Genomic DNA, 23,979 nt, shown 5'->3' with positions numbered 1-23,979 from the left:
AAGACATTTTGGTTTGTTAGCTAGTGATTAGAAAATATGGCAGTGAGTCTTCACAATAGTAAGATGTTATTATGCACAGGTTAGAAGTAACTAAATTGGCAAATTAAGCTATTAACTAAGAGAAATCCACAAGAAACAACTTTAATCCCCAAACCAAAAGATGTAGGAACATCTCATAGTCTTAACCACAAAAATATTGCAACATAAGGCTGTGGACTTTAGAGTACACTGCACCAGAATTGGATGAATGGATTTGAAGCAAGAAAACTAGGATTGATACCAAACAATGCATTTTATCAGTCTAACATAATTAGATGAGAGAACTATAGTCACTAGTCACAACACATTAACATGAAGCAATAACTTCAGTTAAAACTTGAGAATAAAAAAAAGCACATCACTGCCTACAAATTTCTACATGTAACATATCTAGATAGAAAATTTTGGCATGGCTGCAGTGTGGAACCATAATGACACTCAGCCTCATACCCTAAATAAGCAACAAAAGAAAAGAACATAGCTCCAATGAGACACTAACAGAACTTCCAACGGTTATTGCAGACAACACAAGTGACATAGGTTGTCATAGGTTCATCAGCACTGCGAGTCTGCATTTGGTAATAGGTGGTCTTCCTCTGACCACATCGACCACACTTAAATTGATCAGTTGTGGCCTTTGGTTGAGCTCCGCGCTCGCATTCAAACAAAGCTTTCTGTTCAAGTTTCTTATTTTCCTGTTTCCTTCGCTCGCTCGCCATTTCAGCTGTGCTCATGTTGATCAGTCGCTCTGGCTCGATAACACCAAGTAGAACTTTTCTCCGGAAATCTGGGTTGTTTTGATCCTTCAGGTTAAACATTAGGGACCTATACTTGACCTTTTGAGCCCCATTTGAAGGACCCCATTTCTCAAATAACAAAGATTCCAATGTCACTGCAACACGGATAGGGTCACATGCATTAACTTCATCCATGACATCTTCATCAGCCTCTCCAGGAACCTTAGATAAAGCCTCTTGGAGAAGTTCTCTTATTTTGTCTCGGACCGAATCATTAGATTTAATCATAGTCTTTAGCTTCGGAGGAGGAACGGAGATGGACGACGTTCTCTTCACCCCTGAAACTTCCTTCTCCACCTTACCATTTGCAGCACCACCACTTTTCTCAATTCTGACATCCACGGTTTGCGCCTTCTTTGTACTTTCTGAGCTCGACCTTGGTGTACCATTCCTATCAATTTTCTCATCCTTGATAGTTTCAGTCTTTTCAACCTTCACCGAAGGACTCTTTTGAAACTTCGCAACTTTAGCTCTCTCCCCATTCGCTGGCTCAACCTTATTATCAGAGCTTCCATTCTTATTTTTGCATGTTTCCTTAATAATTACGTCCTTCCATATCTCAATTAAGTCAATAGCAAAGGCGCGAATTTTCGGCCTTGGATGCTTTGTCAGAGATTTAAGATGTTTACCCACCTGAAACATTACATTAAAGATTAGAAGCATTTCATTAATAAACAGCAACAGAGAGAAGGGGGAAGAGGAAGACAAGATGAAGTACATTTTGATAAATCAATAACAAATTTCTACAAATACAAAAAAATCCAAATTATTAAACAGCAACATTTCATTATTCTCGGCAACTGAGAAAAGGGAACTTCCATCTCTTCATCCACTTTAATAAAGACAAACAAAACAATTATAATTAGTAATGAAGTTCTGCTTCTTCCTCATATTCAAGTGCATCAAGCACATGAATGGATATGGATCCTCTCCTTCTTAGGAAAAGAGAACTAGGGAAGGATCGAAATCCCAACAAGAATTACACAATCATCACGAAAAAAAGTAGATCCCAGCTACAAGGAAAAGTACAAGAAGCGACAAAAATTTATATTTGCACGAACAGTCACTTTGTGACTTTCTGTTCAGTTAAGAATTTTTTCTAACCAAACATGACCAGATAATCAAATATAGACAAACCCGCAACACTTCAAACCTGCATGTCCGAATTACCCGTGCATAAATCATTGCCACTGAACCTTTACCTTCAAGCTCTCACATAACACAATATAATATTCACTTGTTTCTCTTCACACTTCACACGATCAATTGATTCCCAAATTTTCTTATTAACAACAAAAGTTAAAAATGCTTCCACCAGAGACATCAACCCATCAAAACTGAGTTTTGAAGGTAAAATAAGTCAAAAACAAATTTCCAGAACATAGAAGTGAAAACCTCCTATACTTAATAACTATAAATTTATGACCTTTTGTGCATAACACAACTCAAAATAAACAAAAGCATTCAAACTGCACCATTACGAGACGCAAAAATATCACACAGCACGATATAGCATTCACTTGTTTCTCTTAACACTCCACACAACCAATTAATTCTCCAATTTTTCACATAAAAATAAAAAAAACACAGCTTCATGCAACCAAAAAAACACAACCCATCAAAACTAAAGTGAGATAAAAAATGTCAAAATCAAATTTTGAACAAACAAACTATAGAAACCAAGAGAAAGAAAACCTGGGTGCTGACTAGAATCTTGTAATTAACAGGAAATTTCTTGAGATGCTCAAGCGCATCAATGCATCTACTTTCTTCACTTTCTCCGTCGCCGGAGCTCGCCGCATCAGCCGCCTTGCGCGCGGCTTCGTATAATTTCAACAAATCTTTCTCCATCAAACCACACAACCGTATTCCTTTATTCCTGAACCAAAACCAAACCAATAGATGAAAAAACCATAGAAACAATGAAAAATATTACATTGTTTTGAATACTCAGATATAAATAATGAAGAGGGAGAGCGAGATAACTTACCAGAACGGTGTCGTTGCCTCTTCTTCCTTCTCCTCTTGTAGCTGCGGTTGTGTTAGCAACTTAGCAGTGAAAGGAACCAAAGAAATTGAAACAGAAAACGAGGGTAATATATAAACGGACGATCATTAGAGGATCACTATGATCGGACGGTTGGTGTTGCTTGTAAAGTCTTGACAGAAGTGATATATTCATATATTTCTTAGTAAAGATATAATTAGCTCAGGCATAAGAAACTAATTTTAGATATATGGTTGTCCTCTCAGTAACTATTATTTTTGCGAATTGAATTCTTAATTTTTTATTATTTTATATATTTAATAAAATATTATATTATTATATCAATGTTATGTTGATAATGATATATTTATATTATATTGTAGATACCATACACATTGTTATTTATGGATTTTTAAAAAGTAATATAATATTATATTCACATTTAATATTATTTATTAATTGATACTTTTAATAACAATAATAAAAAATAGATAATTAAAAGTTTTAATAGAGATAAATGGAAAAAGGATAAATATTCTATCAAAATGTAAATTTTCTTATTTTATTAGATTTTATTTTAAAAAGTTATTACATTAAAAGGTATTATTTGATGAGTGTAATTGCGAATATTTATACAAAATCAATACAACATTTATAATTTATTTGTATTAATTTTTGAATAATAAATAATAGACTAATAGTATATACAACTTTTATATTGTCAGTCTATACTTCCTCGATGTACACACGGGATTGGAACTGGTTATTGGTATGTGTAAGTAACGTGGAAAGTCATATTTTATCATCCTATCACATTGAAAATAAAATATATTATTAGGGCATGTTATCGTTCGTGACTTAAATAATTAAAATAATAATTATAGTAATAAAAATAAAAAAGTGATGTGAAAGATTTTTGTGGGGTTTATTAGCAACAAAGACAGAGGACTAGGCTAGGTAGTTGAAGTTCGTTTTTCAGCTATGTCGTTTTGTTCTTTTGGTGGGAACTAGAACCTGAAAGATACTTGGCGTCTATAAGGTGTCAAGAATTTGAATCAACCACTCAAAAGCACATCACTACTTGTGGGAAAGAAGGAGTTATCCAAAGCAATAAAGAAAAGTAATATAATTTTCTAGGGAGATACACTTACTCTAAAGTTTAAAAAATTTATTCATTATTTTTTAGGAAAATTTAATAGTTTAAATTTACTCATTAATTTAAACAATTGAATTTAGCTAAAATTAATGACTAAAATATAGAGTCTGTTGAAGTAACTGAATTTTCTCCCTACTTTTGTAAATAAATCATAGTACTTAATGGATGGAGGAATTTAAGATCCAATGACTAACCCACGACTTACCCCAAAAAAAAGATCCATGGTTTTTTTATGTTAAAAATAGACTCCTGAGAATATGTTAAATAGATTATTGGGTGTGACTGAAATGCTTAGTAAAAGATTTGTTAATTATTCAGCTCAAAGGAATCTCTTTAAAAAATTACCACCAAACGAGACTACCTAACTTCTTTTTACTTGTACTTGACATATATATCACATTGCATTTCGTAATTTTGTAGTAATGTAAACTTAGTCAGTAAAATATTACTTGCAAAAATTAAACCAACTTAACCAATTGTTTGCATTTGGTGGTTGATGATATAGTTTAAACCAAGTATCCGTCATTCTATATGGCAAACAAAACCAGAAAAATGGACATGGGGTGAAAGTTTAACTTAGGTTAAGCAAAATCTAATATACTCCAACAAAGATTTGTAAATATATATTAATTAATGCACATATATACAGAATATATATTGAGAAACTGTTTGGCAGTGGTGGCTACTTTTTGTTAGAACTTGGGAACAATTGTTATTTGGAAGAATAAAATATTGATTATATGATACACAAGTAAGTAAAATAAGAATGTATTCATATTTAATTATGAACTGATAAATAAAACTAATCTAAATGATCGATGATATTCTGATTATGTATGTATCCTTATATTAAGAGCGAATATACTACAAAAATTTAAGAAGAAATTATTTGGAGATATATGGATTTTTTTAATTATATATTATTTTTTTGTATTTTAGGAAGTAACTCCCTTTATCTTTTTGTTGGTACTAAAAAAATAAAACACATTTTGAAGAAAAAGATAAAAAAATTCCTATAAGATTAGCTTATAAATCATCATGCCTAGACGAAGGTAATATCTATGTAACAAATGGCAGGGGAATTAGTATAACAATTTTATATGAGAATATATTATTACTCTATTTCTACTCATCCAATTATACAAAAATCCATGACTTAAAGTTATAAAACAACTTATAGTTAGTTGTCAAAAAATATATTTTAAAATAATGTGAAACAACAAACTAGTCAAAGCGAATTCTGAAACTAGTTGCAGATTCACTCCATATCCTGCAACAATTTGATCCTTAAAATTCAATCAAATACTCAAAAATAGCAAATATGAATCAAAATAATCCATGTAAGTAATCATAAAAATGCTAAAAAAATTAATTTGAATCAGATTTAATATGTTTTGGAACCATTTTAAAATTTTCAATTATCCATGGACCAAACCAGCCCACAAATTTTGTTGAAGATAACAAAAAAAAATTCTTTAATGCTCATCAAGACTTTTAGCTGTGAACTTTGTGGTTCTTTATAGATTTATTATTACAGTGACACGAGAATTCTCAAAATATATTTATGTATTATCTTCCACGATAAAGAATGCTAACTGACACAAAATCTACTGTTTATTCGTTCAGAAGATCAAGAAGAAAAATTATAACAGAAAATCTCCAGTAAAAATAACCTGGACACAACATCAAAATTCATATCCAAATGTGCCACATGATCTTAGCACAAAAATAAAATTATTAGACTGTCATTCAGTTACTCATCCTTGACATGATCCATGGATATCAAAGTAACATTCTTCTAAGATCCAACTCATTTTTGCTCAGCCTCTGGCTTCTCCAAGAAAGTCTTCTTTATCCAGCTCCATGGCTGTAAATCATTTGAACAAAAACGCATTAGAGTTGCACTAAGAATTAACATGAATTAAAATGCATGGAGAAGCAAAATGCCACATATTGACACACATGCTCACAATGAAGAAAATCATGAACAGTGTTAACACCCAGCAACGAAAGGATATTAAAGCCAACTTTTGGCAACATCCTATAAACACACAGTTAATGGAAATTGGCCAAGAGCAATAAAGATGTTTGAAATAACTAAACAAACACAATAAGTAAACTCCAGTAACTGGCATCAAGAAACTATTCTATTTAAAGCCTTTACAGTGGCACATAAATATCCAAGCCTTAGTACCACTTTGAAGTTTGCATGACTGGGGGACTAGATTGATGGAAAAATATTAAAGTGATTTGTGTTTTTGGTGGACGAAAAAATAAGGGTTTTCACTATAGCTTATTCAAATTTCAGCACGAAAGGAAAATTACAGTGCTAGTGCTAAAAGGAACTATAAAATCGAGCAAAATCAAATTCAGCTAACTGTTATTCATGAAATGTACATCTCTGTAGCTTAAATAAACATTGTTAAAGAAGCTAAGCAATCCTACTTTATTACATTATTACCTTCTTCCACTTTCTTAACATTCCAACCAGTCAACCACAGATAATGAAAGAAGAAGGGAGGAAAGGAAGAAATGAGAAACAGAGGAAAGAAGAACATTTACCAACAAAAAAGAGAATATTTTCACATCATCTTTTTTCCATAGTAGTTTTCATTCGCGACCCCTTTGCTTCCTTTACAGGAATTCTTCATGTATATTATTTGATGCATTGATTCCATCCTAAAAAGTTAGTTTCTTCTGATTTTTTTACTTGTTAACAAGCTTTATTATTATGCCACTTTTAAAGGATAACAAAGTGAAATTTATATCAAAAACCCACCCATGACTGATTCATCCTTAATTTCAAGTGGTTAATAACATAATAACTCATAAAGCTCATAGTATACCATAGTGACATGCACAGAAATCCAAGTGTCATGTAACTTATAACATGATCAAAACCGAAAAAACCACCCAACCAATCTCCAACATGTGATTGTAAATCAACCAAAAAGACGGCTTTATTTGGTGGAATAAAAGTTCTAAATTGCGCTCTGCAACCACAACTGCCTCGTCTACTGTAATTTCCCGCAATTATCCAAAGTTGTTGTAAACGGAATATAACCACAACAGCAACTGCAACCACAGTTTAGAACCTTGGTAGACCGAAAATATTCCAGAATTTAACGCTTGTGTCATGTTCTAATCTATTCCTAAAAAAACATCAAACATAGAAGAAATTGCGTTCGAATGCGTATATCAATCAAACGTTACTGCTCAATACAAAACACCAAAAAAAATCAGATCTAAATTAAAAACAAAAGCGTACATCACCAATCACTCTATGTAAGGAAGACAAAAACGAAATCAAGAACGAAAATTTTAGATCAGTACGGAACAACATCAAATGCGAGAAGAAACATAGAATTGCGGAACGAAGAATGAAAATATGAATTGTCAAAGGAGAGAGAAAGAGAGGGAGATAAGGTGCGTTACCTGAACGAGGTAAAGAGCGCCGGTGGCAGCAGCGACGCCCCACAAGGCGGCGGATTTGACGGTGGTGGGTTGGAGACGAAGCTTCGCAGGTAAAGCAGCCATTTTCCAAATCAAATTCTCTACGATGAAAGCGAACCCTAGGATGAGACTTTTTCACTTTAATTTATTCAGCTTTTAAAACTAAAAGCATAATTTTATTCGCAACATTAAAATTATTAAATACTTCAGTAATTTTATCTAATAATTTTTGTTTGTATTTTACGCTATTCAAAATTGTTGACATAAAACTAATGTATAAAGTATAAACTAAGGGTAAGTGGTTTTTTTTGTTTCCCGCATATATCCTCGCAAAGGTAATCTTGACTATTTTTTTCATCCACAAGGTTCGAATACGAAACTTTGCTTAAAGGAAATCAAACATGTATCACTTGAACCAACACTTGTTAGTATAAGTGATAGATTTAGATGATATATGTATGGATTTAGGAAAAAAACTAAATTTAAATATGACATGGGTCAAGATTAAGGAGCATATTACTTATAATTATTATTGGCAATTTGAACAAAGTTTATAGGGTCAACTAGCATTTTTGGGTAGACATAATAAAAATATGTTCATTTGTCTTAAAATATCTGTCCAAAATATCATATTTGCTCATGTGCATTTAATACGAGCAAAGCGATCAATGAGGAGCATTGTTGGAGAAAGTATTGAACATCACATATACAAATCTATGTGAATTTTGTGAAATGTGAGAAAATGCTTTTCATTTATTATATGAATTGTATATTAAATGTGAGAAAATAGTATCACTTTTGTACCGTGCAAATTATGTGCTATGTGTATGTCATATATTACATATATGCATTTATATTATATATGTATTGTTCCACTTGTATGACTATTTATTATAATAAATACACTTGTATATAAAATATATATTTTTATTTTGTATGACTAATATATATACACTTATATATTTGTATATTTGATATATATTTTGCAATTTTATTTAGGGCGTTCGCAAGCTTCCTCTATCCATGTTTAAGGCGAGTAAGGCATAATATTTTCATGTCCTATTTTAAAAATAAACATGTTCATACCTATCCAAATTTTAGTGATTATTGTATAAACATGAACAGCTGGTAAGACAACCTTAATTACAGATCATACTTGTAATAAAGCAAATATCAATTACTAGATGAAACAATTTTGATACCTAGCAAATATAGACAAGAAATGTGTATACTATTTATTTAAAAGTTTTATAGTTAGTCTATTATTTATAATTTATTTTTAAGTATTATTGACTATTTAACAAAAGTAATATAAATAAATAGTAAATGATATATTGAATATACATAAATTTTTACGCATACAATATATAAATACTATACTACAAATATAATACATGGGAAATTGAAAATTTTACGTTTACCTTTAAAATTATCAATCTAGTGCAATTCTTTTGTTGAAATTACGAAGGAAGTGTATTTTACAAGGAACCGGTGGGTAGAGTTCAATTTATTTGTCACTCTCCACACAAACTCATGAATTAATATACAAGTATCGTTTCATTTTGGTCCTATAAATGTTTTTCTTTATGATTTTTTATCCTTAAAAAAATCATTGTGATGAGAATGAATTCAAAATATAAAAGTCTACAAAATTCATAAATTCATAATTTGTAACATTAAAAACGGATTTAAAGCTACAAAGCTAAAAAATCATTTTACATTAGCAATTTGAAATATAAGACCAATTTGAAAATAGAAAATAACTTATAGGACCTAATTAAAATAAGAAAATAAATATGATTGATGAATCCAACTGTATTACTTATAATATAATGAAAGCTAATTTAACATATTTACTAGAGAAGTGAGTGATTCCGGATTAAACCACCAAACAAACTTAAAAAAATATGATAATATATTACTTTTATAGTTTCGTTCATTTTTTACTGGGAAATGATTAGAATTGGTTTGGTTCCAGGTTCTACATCTTACTAATCTACTAGAACCAAGCCCATTGAGAAGTATATAACATTTCTTCTTGTTTTCATGTTATTCAAAAATATATATGTGTCATAAAAGAGTTAGAAACAATAATATTAAGTATCAACTCGTGAATACTCGTCCAAACCCAACCTAAATTTAATAGAGAAAATACAATGTGATTAAGTTTGAGTTCAAATTTTACACAAACTTTTGAATTTAGTACAACTGATACGCTGATACCTAATTAATATATGTAAAATTGCAAAATTAAACATAAATACAAACATAATATATATGAGATGATTCAAGTGAGAACAATTTTCATATAAAAATTGTGAGAACAATAAATCTGAGCCTTACAACTCATCATGGATGGTTATGATTAAAAATTAGTTATTGTTCTCATGATAGTCATGTGCATATATCTTTTAATCTTAATCATTTAATCAAGATCTAGTAGTTCATACTAAGTGTTCTCATTTATCACAATAGTGCATTGTTCTCACGTGAGTAGTTTCCTATATATATATAAATATAAATACATGTTTTGAGCATATTACCGATAACTCGACAGGTTTGTGAATGATAATATTGTTTTTAATCTCACTTAATTTAAATTCAGGTTTTGGATTTCAGATTCAAAATTGAATAAACACAAAACCAATTTCAATCCACCCTATTATCATTCCTAGGCAATACTAAAAGAATTTTCATATTCATCATTCACTCTTTTAGCTTTGTCATTATATCTATTTACCTTTAAACAATGGCAACAATTCACATCTTATGCATGGAAAAATATTTCTTAGGAAAGCCAGCTACATTCTCAACTCGTAAAGGATATCTATGGAAAATACATGTTAGTAAGTAGAAAATCAATGTATATAATGATCCAAACTTAATGGGCTTGTAACTAAAGATATGTTAGAAAGTAAGATTTTGGAGGGATGATGGAGAGAGTATACTTTCCATTTTCAAATTAAAATAGTTATATTGTACCATATAAAAAGAACTATGTTGTATAAGTTTATAAAAGTGAATAAGAAATTATAAGGGATATTCCTAATAATCTCTCATTTTAATAATCCATTTATACTAATTCTGGAATAGGATGATAATAAATTGTTAGTCAAATAATGTAAGACTTTACTAAATTTTTAGGATAATCAAACCATAAATGGTTTTATTTATTAAAAATAACATTTGTTGGGAGACTTCTTTACCCAAAAAAAGGTAAAATGATAACTTGTTAGTAGCAAAAAAGAATCTGAAATAAGATGATAATTAATTGAAAAATAAAAATACACTCTACTTATCTTTCTCTATAAATATCTCTTAACTGGTATTATTCACACTTTTTTTGCTTTCACTTAACAAGTATTCCAAAAGTATCTACCTCGTTCTTCGATTAGGTATGATCCCTTATTCCCCGTCTCAGCATTTTTCAAAACCATGGCTCTGTTAATCTTTAATATTGCATTCATCGATTGAAGCTTAATCATTACTAGGACTTAATCCAATTCTGAAGGGGTTTAGGGTTTAACATAAATTCTGAAGTTGAGCATGTTTTAAAAAAAATTAACTTATTGTAACTTTTTTTGTTAATGATGTACTTGTGCTGTTGTGTATCTCGTGTTTATAGATCGTTGAAGGTTTTTCATGGCTAATAATCCCTCACAGCTTCTTCCATCAGGTTTTTCCTCTTCTGATTTGATTTCCCCCTCCTCAGTTTTTTTTTTTTGAATAATTGGATATGAATGAATGTTGTGCTGGAAAATATGCAGAGTTGATCGATCGCTGTATAGGGTCGAAGATATGGGTGATAATGAAAGGGGACAAAGAGCTTGTTGGTACTCTCAAAGGCTTTGATGTTTATGTCAACATGGTTCTTGAAGATGTTACTGAATAGTAAGGCCTTCTCAAACTTATTAAGTCTTTATGCAGAATGTCATGCCAATTTCATTTCCTTCCCATGTGTTATATGATTCACATTTTCAAATCCTGAAAACAACCTCTCCGCTTAGGGGGTAAAACTGCATAAATCAACTATCCCCAAACCCTACTAAGTGGGAGCCTCGTGCCCTGAGTTGCCTTTTTTTTGTTATATTATTGTGTGCATTTGTGTGTTTATATGTAAAACACATGTGTGTTTTTGGTTGATCGGATGGCTGTGAAGGAAACAGAATTTTAAATTATGTAATGCATAAGGCCTAATGTAACAGCGAAACACCATTAGAATGATTCTCCCTTTAACATATGTAGCTGTTCTATCACCTTAATTGTTGATTTTTAGATTTTATTTCTCCCTTTTACTTTTAAATTTCTAAAGGAATTTATATCACCCTATTTTCTATCGTTATGGCCTTCGACGGTTTATCTAACCATTCATATTTGCTTCTTAATTTATCATCTGTCCTTTGTGTAATGCTTGTCTATTGCCAATAGCTTTTCCTCCTTTCCTAGGATGCTCACTAAATCCTTATACATAGATCTTTGATGTGGTAGGATATTTTTCTTGGCTCTAATGTACTCAGCACTCAACTTAGTTGTAGTTTTGTCTTTTGTTTGATCAGTCGTTGAAATTGTTTGGTTTTCTACTTAATAACTCAAATGATTGTCCATGTACTTATAATGGCATGGATGGATTTTGCAATTTCCATCTGGAACTATTTTTCTATTATTGGGGTAGCTTCTTTTGTCAACGAAGACTTTTTTCATATATGGGCAGAACCCAAAGCTAATTTTCCCTGTTATGCCCCTTATCATACGGATAGAATCTTTCTTGTCTGGTCTACCATACTCCCTTTGGTAGTAGCAAGTTTGAAATCTACTATAATTGAGACAAAAACAGGTTTCATGTGTGTGTGTTTGTTTGCACGCATGTTCAAAATTTAACATCTCTGCCCTCCATAAGATAATGTCAAAGATGCAATTCTGAATTATCATCTGCGGAATTGGTTTAACCCGTGCTTGAGCCTTTTTTCCACTCTGGAAGATTTAGCTCTCCCAGTTGGTTCCAAAGCGTATTTTCACTTTTCAGGGGACGTTGTTTACGGATTTGCATGCCATGAGCAAATAATCAGTTAATTCTGTTTGTTCATTTTATAATCTTACAACAGTGAAATCACTGCTGAAGGGAGGCGGATAACAAAACTTGATCAGATTTTACTCAACGGAAACCATGTTGCCATTGTAAGTTATGAGTAATTATTTTTCATCTGCATACATTTAATGGGTCCACCTAATGGGATCAAGGCTTGGTTGTTATTTTTGCATACATTAGTCCATATGGCATATACTTGAATAGTTCTCGACATTTAGTTCTCACATGACTTCCACTCTTTTTCTGCTGTAACTTATCTGTCTGCAACAGCATGTGAGATCATAAATTCATAATAGTGTTATCCTCTGCATCATGCTTTGCTTCATAGAGATTCTGTTATTCTCCATAATATCTAAGCTACATTTCGATATTGTGCAACACAGTTGGTTCCAGGCGGTTCACCTGACCCAGAATGAAACGCACCACTTGGTTGCCTCAGCACACTACTACTCTATTTTTACGGGATTCTGGAGCCAAGTGTGTTTTACTTTCCACCAGAATGTTTTTAAGAATTAGCATACATGGTTGCAGACTTGCAGTGTATTCCTCCAAACCTTTATCATGATAGTGAATTGTTAGTGTCCTGTGTAGTAGGTGATAGTAGTGATACTATTGAATGCATATATACTAATTGTGCTCCTTGATATTCTTGGCATGTTCCTATTTTCATTTGTCTCATAGGGGTGTTTGTTGAGTGAGTTTGTGGCATCTTTGGACCCAACCCCCTCATTATACAATGATTTGAATGAGGGATTTTCCACTTCATTCCAATCTTAGGATCAAACTCGTGGTAAATTAATATATAACAAGTTTTATTAAGTTAACATAAAACTGAAATAAATTAAAGTAAGTGAACATGTCTTATAACACTACGTCAACTAATTGAAGCAAGTGTAACTACGTATATAACATGAATGTATATAATTATTTACTTTGTTCTTAATCTTTTCAAGATACACTTGCATCTTAGTGATCCATTAGATTCTCTTCCTGATGCTTTTAGGTTCTCTATTTGGTAACAAGGAAACAAAAGTAAACGCGATAACCCCAATTAGTACAAAAGAAAACTCAGTGAAAAATAATTTGAAATGTCACAATGATTAAAAGACTCTATATAGGAAAGTTAGTGGGATGGGTTGACATTTTTATACTCCTTACTCAAACCTGTATATTATGATTTGAAGTGTTTTTCATTTTGACTTAACACAACAGAAATTTTATAATTGTTCAGTTTTGATTAATTTATAGTATATATTTTTAATGAGAGTGATACACTTACTCCAAGAGTAAATTTAAAAAAATTATTTCACATTTTAGCCATCAATTTTAAGGAAATCTAATAGTTTAGATCTACTCAATAATTCAAATTATTGGATTTTCGTAGAATTAATGGTCAAATGCTGGTTTCATAAGTGTATAGTATAATTACAATTTTACCTACAAAGTGTTAGAGAAAAAAATAATGTTTTAAAATATTGTATAATAAGTCAATAAATTTGAAGTTCCATTCAAAAGGGAGCGAAGTCCTGGAATTTTTTCTTAAAAAATAAACCTGGGAATTACCTTGATTTAAGAATGACTTTCACAATTAATATAAAAAGGTTGGATTAATACTCAGAACAGTATATTAAAAGCCAAAATGATTTTTCACGGGAAAGTTAAAGGATTATGAAGGATTGTATAATGATAATGAACTACAATCCAAGGTTTAAGGATTTTTTGTTTTCCTTTTCTTCTATGAATGATAATTATAATAGTAACCTTGTGCTTTCATTCTATTTCAAATTAATTATGGTTGTTACCGTGTACTTTCACTCACTTGTTTTCAAAGATTTGTATAGGAAAAGTACAACAATAAAAAATTGTCTCTACTATTTCATATACAAATTTGCAAAGAGAAGAAATGAACCAAAAATAAATGTCACAATCATAACTAATAAAAAGAAACATACCGAGTCATTATTATAATTGTCAATCTACTATCTTATTTTTATTCAGAATACAAAAGGCTGATGTTTTTATCATAATAGACATACTCAAATCTTGACACTTGCATTTTTAAGGGTTAAAACTGTAATAGCAAATAATTTTTTTTAACAAAAAAAATAGAAACGAAAAAGGAGTGTTCATTGCCACACGTCTTCGTCCAAATACCCTTTCATTTATTTTTTCTTATCTCTTTCATTTCTTCTTTCTTAACTATATACTCCTTCAATCGTCTTTTTCTTAGTGTACATTTAAGGTAGAATAATATTATTGATCCTTAATATAACAATATTTATTTGCATAGTTGTTGTCCAAAACATAATATATCATTGTATCATGTTTGACCATCTTTGGTCCTGTTGGTCTTAGTGGCAGATCTTCAACTAAAGTTTAGAGGGAACAATAATATTTAATTATAAATAACATTTTAATAACATTTTAAAGTTTCAAAATGACATATTAATTCTAAATAACATTTTAATAACTAAAGATGATAAAGAATAATATATATTCATTTAAAATGTCGTTTTTTGTTCTTTTATAGATTTAAATTCATAGATGATTGAATCAAAGAGAAAATTTTCATTTATTTTCTTTTTAATATAAATCACAATAATGTTGTCATCAAAAAATTCATCTTGATTGATGCATTAAATTAGTGTATGATATTATTGAAGTTCAGAATATATCAACAATGTCTATAACTATATTCCAATATGAAGTAATGATTGTGTAATATTAAATTATCAATTAAGAAAAAAAATATATAACATAAAGAAAGTATTAATGAAAATAACTTACGAACACTGCATGAATTCACTTATGAGTGATGATGAGAAAAATGTGAAAAAAATTGGTAACAAAAGCACATATAAAAATGGACTCTCAATGGTGCAATGTTGATTTTTTTTAATGATGTTGTTGTAAGCCTACAATATTGTGTGGATCTGTCTTACAACGTTAATAGAATAATGAAATTGTTTGTCGTTTTATGTGCCGTCCAAAATTGATAAATTAAGTTTTAATTTAAACACTCATTTAGTAGATAAAATAAATATTTTAATAAGAATAATGTTATATTTTCCTATTAAATTCCCCTATAAATCCTCCTACACCACAAGAAATTGGTATATGTCACATGTAAATCAATCCTTAATACATTTTGTGATCCATACTACTTGTTACATTTTATATGATGTAGGGAGATTTTTAAGAAAATATATCATTTTTATTTTAATAAATTAAGCAAAGTAAATATGTTAAAAAAAATTAAAAATTAAAAAACATAATTAAAAAATTTAGGGGGTAGTTGCCCCCACCTGTTTCTATGAAGTTCTGCCCATGGTTGGTCCCTACCGTTCATAAATTTCATGATTCACAACTTTTTTGCTAAAAAATCGGATCTTTATCCTACATTTTTTTTTGCTTAAAAATTTGATCTTTACCATAGAAATATTATCGATCCTATACTTATGGTTAAAAATTGGATCTTTATTCTACATATCTTAGTTTTTAAAAAAAAAATCAATCTTTACCGTAGAAATATTCTGGATCCTATTTATATGGTTAAAAATAAGATCTTTATTGTACATTTCCTAGTTTTTTGCTTAAAAATCCAATCTTTACCGTAGAAATGTTCTGGATGCTATTTTTATGGTTAAAAATCAGATCTTTATTATACATTACTTCGATTTTTTGTTTAAAAGTATGATCTTTACCGTAGAAATGTTCTGGATCGTATTTTTATGGTTAAAAATCAGATCTTTATTGTACATTTCTTAGTTTTTTGCTTAAAAATCCAATCTTTACTATAGAAATATTTTCAATCCTATTTTTATCGTCAAAAATCAGATATTTATTATACATTACGTAGTTTTTTGCTTAAAAAGCTGAACTATAAGGTATTTTTTACTTTTTTGTTGCTTTTGTCCAAAGACCAAAGTCATCCATGCATTTTTTAGTCATATTAAGCTTTTCGAGAAGTTGTCCATTTTCAAAAAATATGATCTTTAATGTCATAGTAGTTCTTGCATGACCACTTTCAAGGTTTCTTGAAAGTTTTTTGGTTAAAAAATATGTCTTTCATACTTTTAGTGATTGTCGATCCTATTTTTTCTGTAAAAATTGGATCTTTAATATCATAAGAGATTATTCATATACCCTTTCTGTAAGACTAAAATTACAACTAAGGGCCGAGAGGTGAATTAGTTGACTTAAAAGTATGACCACTTTTTCTGCAAAATCAAGAGTTAAGTGCAGCGGAAAAACTATGCAGAAAATAAACAAGTAAAAATCAAGAGATAAAGGAGAAGAGAGTACACCGAGATTTTTATAGTGGTTCATCTTCTTGTCCACCGAATGCTACATCCAGTACTCTTGCAGTACAAAAGATTTATGTACCTTACACACACTAATACTTATGTCACTCTTGGAAATACCTTTTCCAAGTGACTCTATCCCCTTTCTTATCACACCCTTGTGAAAGAAAGATTTATGCAATATCAATGAATAATTTACAACAATGGTAAAATTGCCTTTACAAAGTTTGTGTAATATAACTTGCACTCTGATAACTCTTTGTATACTAAGTAATAATGCTCTTATAGGTTTGTAAAACTTTGAAACACTTTCCTTCAAGCAACTCAGAAAATTCACTTTGAAAGTTTAAGAACAAGTTGCAAAAAGTGTAGAAAATATTTCAGAGAATTTTGAGAATTATGTTTGAAAGTTTGTGTAAGAGTTATTTATTTGATTATGCGTTTCAATGCCTTTAAATAGGCTTTCCAACCAGCCATAACACCTCTTTGAAAGGGTAGGAATTGATTGGAATGAAACCATTTCGTTTGGGATGAAGACCATTCATTTTGAAATATGAAAACTGATGCAACAACTCTCAGTAATCGATTACAACATTGAGTAATCGATTACCCAAACTCTCCGTCCAACTGGACATTTAAAATTTAATTAGAGTAATCAATTACAGCCTTGAGTAATTGATTACCCTGCACAGTTTTTGTTGGGTAACTAATTTTCTTAAAATTTAATTAGAGTAATCAATTACAACCTTGAGTAATCAATTACAGCCTTGAGTAATTTATTAAAAAATAGTTTGAGCATTACTACTATTGTATATTCGAGAGTATAGGATATAAGCACCTATTTAGACTTAGACAAATTTGCGTTGAAGCTTTGTCTTCTTTGTCTTCATAAGTATTCTTCATTTTCTTCTTTTTGGTGATGTTGGTGTCTTCATCAAAATCGTGTCAAGACCATGAGCAAATATCTTCTTCACACTTTCAACGTTTATTGAAAGAGAATGTGGTTTAATATTGCTTTTGTTTCTGTTTGGGGCTCTCTAATCGATTTGGGAAATTTTAAAAAATTGGATCTTTAATGCATTCCATAAACATTTTCAACGTTTCTTGAAAGATCATTCTGTTTAATATTGTTTATATTATTCTTTTTGTGGTTCTCTAATCGATTCTGGAACTTTTAAAAATTGTATCTAATATTCCTTTTGCTACTCTTTGTTGTTTAATACTGCCTCTAATTTTTTTTTACATTCAGAGTTGTCTTCTTGACAACAACCGTGGCAGTGAGTAATGATTGATATCTTCCTATGTTATTGATATCCATCTTTAAAGTTGTGGGTTATGAAATTTCCTTCGTCCATTATATGGTTTTCTGAGTTGTGAATGTTGTTAAATTTTTATTACATGGTTTACTCTAAAATTAATTGAAGGACAACTGTATGACCTCTTATGACACTTCTTTATGCACATTTCTAATGAGTTACTTTTAATCTAATAGTGTCTGATATTATAAAATGCATTATTACTAATTTGCTTTAATAGGCATTCTTTAATTATACTGTTTATTAATTTTTGAACATTATAATTTTCTTAATTTGTGCTTTAATAGGCATTCTTTAATAGACTTTGTTAATACATAATTCATTTCATATAAATCTCACATTCTTATCATATTAATCTGTTTTGATGTCTTTTCTATGACTTTATCACAATTTTTTGAGTTTATTATAATCATCATTTTGTTTTGTGTATTTTTTTTGATAGTTTTGCATATTAACCTTCTTTATTATAGTTTGTTCATGTGGCTACGAAATTGATCAATCAAGATTTGTTTATTTTTTGAAGTCTATGTTTTATACACTTTCTTAATTAGTGCTTCTGAAGTTGAAGAGGCTAAGTCTTTTTTAATATCTTCAATTAAGTTATTAAAATATTAAGGAAATTTTTAATAATTGTTTCTTTGTTTCAACATCTTCGTCATGCATATAGTTAAGTCTGAGAGTCATGTCTTCAATAACAATAAGGTCTACATAATATATGTGGTAATCTACCTATTAGCTACCTCATCAAAAAATGTCCTTAACATTTTTTATTTTACAACAACATTCTTTCATTCATGAATTGTCAGTCATGTCTTCAATATGTTTTACTTAAATATTGTTGATGTTTACATATTAGATTCTGTTTTTCACCTAACAACATTATTCTTTCTTACATGTATGTCTTAATGTTTTTATTCGTGGTTGGTTAATGTTTTTATAAGTTAGTCTTTGCTATATTAATATCAATATCACACCCCTTCGAGCTGATAAGGGATATGAATGATTCAAAACACCTATAGAAGATCGTTGTTAGAATTACTGAAATTTGTTATGTTCAACTTCCACCAAAACATGGACATCTGGAAATGATATTGATAGACTGCAAGATAATATGTTGTAAAAAAAGGTTATTTTTTTTAAATTACTAATATCCAATTGTTTTAATTAATTTATGGAGAAAATATTCAAGTCTCTGTCAAAAAGGATGAGTTCAATCAATGGAAAGAACATTTGATTGAAAATAACACCTATGTCATGCATAATTTCAATGTGTTTCACAATGATCTTCAATTTAAAGCTTGTAATCATGCCTTCAGAATGCAATTTATTGCTGGTACAACTCTAAGAGATAAAGAGTTTCTCGATATTCCGCAATTTGAATTTGTTTGTAAAAAAGTTTGCTGACAACTTTGAAAGTGATTTGTTAGTAGGTAATTTTTTCTTTATAAGATATATATTTTCATATTTATCTAATTTTCACTTTATTTCTATTATATTAACACTTTATTATGATTAATTTGTAGACATTATTGGTGTTGTTCATAAAATGTTTTTCTCTCAGACATAGGCCTTTTTAAAGAAAGTTATTTTTACTCTAAGAAATTCTAGGTAATTGGAAGGAGACTTTATTTGTTAATCTCAATAATTAACTTATTTTATCACACAACTTTTTCAATGTAATTTTTAATGAGTGGTGATGTTATAACATGTACTCTATGGGATCCCATGCCTTGAAGTTTCTTAACTATTACAACAACTTTACACTTGATGAGTCCATGATTGTTCTGCTGACACATGCCAGAGTGAAGGAAGGACAATGTAGTTCTTATCCTTCTACAATTACACTGTCCTGATTATTCAATTATGAATTTGACTTGACAGTTGATTGTTTTGTAGGTAAGTACCCACCCACTGTGAGCAATTCATGGTGTGAATAAAAAATATTGATTGATGATGAAATTCCTGATTATCTGAAATACAAAGATAGGTACAAACATTTAACATTTCATGTAAATGTCACATTCTATTCATATTAATATGTTTTGATGTCTTATCTATTAGTTTATCACATTTTTGTTTGTTTATTATTCATCATTCTGTTTTTGTATTTTTTTTGTAGTTTTGCAACTTTTGGTCTGTCATGTGACTGTTTTTGTATTATTCATCTGATAATGATCGACTCATGTATAAGGCTGAGGTGAAGACTCTTTCTCAAATTGCTGCCTTAACATCAGCTAAGGTATATTTATGTTGTGTTTGCCTTTTTCTATTAGATATGTCCTGGCCCAATTTTCTTAATGTTTAGGAAATAACTTGTGTTACTATTGGAACAACTGCAATGTTTATTTTTGAGAAACAAGGATGATACTATGATGGTTGTTTGAAGTACACTAAGATTGCTGATATTAAGGACGAACCTTTCACGCGCAAGTGTTGAACTTATAACTTGAGTTCTACCCCAAGGTAAAACTATTTCATTATATAGTTTACATTTAAAAAATTATTATGTTCAATTTTGTTGCTTATTTTTAATACGGATTTATTTTTAAGGTACAAATTGGACATTAAGGTTATTCACGAGAATGAAAGTAGTAGGTTTGTCTTTTGGGATCGTCAATATGCTGATATCATTGGAGTATATGCTTGCGAGCTTAGAAATCATATGGTTGGAGTAAGTATTTTTACATACATTCATTTTTATAAATTGATAACACATTAAGACACAATATTCACAATATTAAAGTTTTTTGTTTCAATATGTTGGAAGGTGAGAATGATCCAAAGGCATTCCTCTAATACTTGACATGTTGCTTGCAAGGACAATGACATTTAGAGTCAAAGTCTAGCCATCTTACCACCAATCTTCTGTGATAAGGCTATCTAAAAGTCCAATTTTGATAAAGGTCATTGCTGATCAGTTTGGAACATTGAATATACATACTGTGAGTTAATGAATTTTGTGTTTTATCCATTTTTTAATGTATTTTTATTTTTAAAATAATGTTAATTAATTTTTACCTATTTTTAACAAGGTTTCACCCATTGAGTGACATCCATAATTGATTACAATGTTTAAGAATGAAAGGTAATTTATGTAATAACTGTGATTTATTGACATCTTTTTCAACTTGCATGGTTAGTCTATAACTCTAGCCAAGAGAATGTTGGTTGACTTTGATTTGGACCTGCCATAAAGCCACCACTTTAAATCCACTCAGTTGTCATCTTCCAAGGTGGCCAAGCATATCAAGACCGAATGATTAAGACAAGCATGATAAATTATGTATAACCTTTTTTAAGACTAAATTTTAATACACCATAGTTTGATATATATTTTGTGACCTCATGCATAACTACGCGCAGACTGAAACTGACTAACTTTGAAACATTACTCCCATATATTATGCCACTATATTTTCCTATCTATTTTTTTATCCCGTTAAATACTTTTCCTTTAAACTCTATTTTTAACAACTACATTTGTATTCAGGTTTCAACATAAGAGGGTGGCTGTCAAAAGACATGCATAGTTGTGTATATAATATTTTGTTTATAAGGTAATGTTACTGTTTATGTATATAAGGTCTCTCCCAATGTATAATGTTACTATTACTGTTTCTGTACATATGTTGATGTTTTGAATGAGGTAATATGCATTTTCAATTGAAGTTTAGTTGAGTTATAAATCGTCTAATATTAGTTATATATGTTATCTTTTTCAATTGAAGTTTTTTAAGGCCTTCTCACTGTGTGAAAAAAATTATTTGAAGGTGTAGTATATGAAATTGATCATCTATTTTGTTTCATGAAAGTTGTCTTCAATATACAATCTAACTTAATCTATGAGGACTCATGTGTTCAATAAGTCACCTTCTTCAATAGTAGTATCATGATGTTATAACTATACCTTTTCCCCATTTAACAACTTTAATTTCATAATGTAATTTGTTGTTTATCATTTTCATATTATGGAATGAATTTTTTGTTCCCTATTTATTTTTCACATTAGGACTGTACTCAGTTAGAGATGAGTTAGATGATTGACATATACAATAATGTGTAGTTGATTCTGTTTAATATTTTTTTTGTTACAATATTATCAAAGCAGACATGTTATGGACTTCCCTACTACGATCTCTTCCTCGGCCTGCTATGTTCATATTGTAACCAATTTATATTTTACTGTAACATGTTAGGAACTATTATGTAGACAATTTTGAAAAGAATTGCATATGTATAAATTACAATTCTATGGATTGTTTTATGGATATAATGAAGTTGAGTATACAAGAAAGGTTTACTTTTAATCAATACTTTGTATGATATATTTAATAAACACTAATTTTATGTCATTGTAATTTTATTGCATTGTAATCATTTAAATATAAAGCTAATAGTTCTGTAAGCATAAATACACCATCAATTGATAGTATATTAAGTCCAATTTTTTTTTTATTTTGACAGTTTGTATTTAGGATTCAAGAAATATGTTTTTAATATGTTTGTTGAAATTGATGGTTCTTATTATATAAGTTTGTATTCAGTTTGTATTTAGGATTCAAGAATTATGTTTTTAAAGTCAACTAAAAAACATGAAACACATAGAGCACTGACCCTTATAAGGGAATGTATTCAACCCAAAAGAACCTTAACATATTTCGTGGCCACCAATTTTATTGTTTATTGATTATTGTTTAATTATTTAAATTATAAACTAATCTTAGACTTGCATGTATACATTATGCATAAAACATGACTTGATTTGCTGAATACATATCTATTTCTGTTGATATCAAATGGATACAAATAATCCAAACAAATGTCCTTGAATAGCAAGAAAAAAAAGAAAGTTTGTCTTGAAGGATAAGGGTTTAAATTATTCAAGATCAAAACAACAACCACTTTCATTGGTGCAATCCCAACATCAAAAATCTACACCGAAGAAAATGAGTAGAACCCCTCTTTCACATATAGATTTAAATTGTGAAAATCTGAAACAGACTTATGGTTTCTTGAATACCAATGATTGTTCAAGTTCGACATCCCATACCCAAAAATCTAAAATCAATGAGCAAACTAGGAAAAAGACATTTGTCAACCAAGGATCTTTAGGCATAAATCTTATGAATAGATATGGGAGCATGTTAGATCTTGAAAATTTGAACAACATGGGACCAAGAAAAGAAAATAAGTCTCTTTCTCATCAACTGAAAGTTATAATCAACAATTCAATCATCATACTAACGAAGATGATGACGATTCTGAAATTGACATACAAGGTACTCATTCAATATTTTAGTTTATTATTAGTCATTTACAACAATCAATTTCATGTGTCTCTTTAACACTAATATATTTTATTCTTTAGATTTAGACGATGTTAACATTGAATACTCTTCATAGGATGAAGATCAATTCGATAATTCCTATATGTAATACCGCGAATTTTACGATTTTGAATTATAGGATTTTATTAATATTTTTATTAATTATATTTTCGAAAATGAATTTCTGGGAATTTTCGGTAAAGAATTAGACGAAACTCTAGTTGAGTTTTAGTCTTGAAATTCTATTTCCAATTTGATGGTAAATTTTCATAATTTTTGGAGACAGTCGGTTTCGGACCACTGTCGAGGTCAAATCTCACCCGGTATGGCTCAAAAAGTGTTTTTTGAGTTCCGTAACTTGGAATCGAATTCCGATCGTGCCGTTGGCTTCGTAATCATATTTCGAGTCAAGATAGACCCTGAGTTAGTCCATAACTATTTTCTAAAATATTTACACTCGGAATGCCGACATTCGAAGTTCCAACCGTAAAGTAAAATCGGGCGATCATTTTTT

At 29.8% G+C, this 23,979-nt stretch overlaps 3 protein-coding genes across 3 annotated transcripts; 2 read left to right on the top strand and 1 right to left on the bottom strand.

The window, feature by feature from the left end:
* Positions 222–2,960, bottom strand: LOC109326160 (transcription elongation factor TFIIS-like). Its single transcript, XM_019558836.1, has 4 exons — positions 2,827–2,960; positions 2,532–2,715; positions 490–1,469; positions 222–429 (listed from the first exon to the last, which is right to left on the bottom strand). Exons 2-3 carry the CDS (start codon positions 2,685–2,687, stop codon positions 534–536), a joined length of 1,092 nt encoding a protein of 363 aa, XP_019414381.1. The 5' UTR covers positions 2,688–2,715; positions 2,827–2,960; the 3' UTR covers positions 222–429; positions 490–533.
* On the top strand, positions 5,547–7,601 carry LOC109326379. The gene is made up of 2 exons (XM_019559067.1): positions 5,547–5,849; positions 7,382–7,601. The coding sequence occupies exons 1-2, from the start codon at positions 5,748–5,750 to the stop codon at positions 7,505–7,507; spliced, it is 228 nt and encodes a 75-aa protein (XP_019414612.1). The 5' UTR covers positions 5,547–5,747; the 3' UTR covers positions 7,508–7,601.
* Positions 10,760–13,212, top strand: LOC109326206 (sm-like protein LSM5). The gene is made up of 5 exons (XM_019558901.1): positions 10,760–10,827; positions 11,058–11,108; positions 11,200–11,323; positions 12,535–12,607; positions 12,902–13,212. The coding sequence occupies exons 2-5, from the start codon at positions 11,075–11,077 to the stop codon at positions 12,932–12,934; spliced, it is 264 nt and encodes an 87-aa protein (XP_019414446.1). The 5' UTR covers positions 10,760–10,827; positions 11,058–11,074; the 3' UTR covers positions 12,935–13,212.

The sequence above is a fragment of the Lupinus angustifolius genome, chromosome LG14, assembly GCF_001865875.1.
Source record: "Lupinus angustifolius cultivar Tanjil chromosome LG14, LupAngTanjil_v1.0, whole genome shotgun sequence".
NCBI classification, from domain to species: Eukaryota; Viridiplantae; Streptophyta; class Magnoliopsida; order Fabales; family Fabaceae; genus Lupinus; species Lupinus angustifolius.
This window is presented reverse-complemented; position numbering and strand designations above follow the sequence as displayed.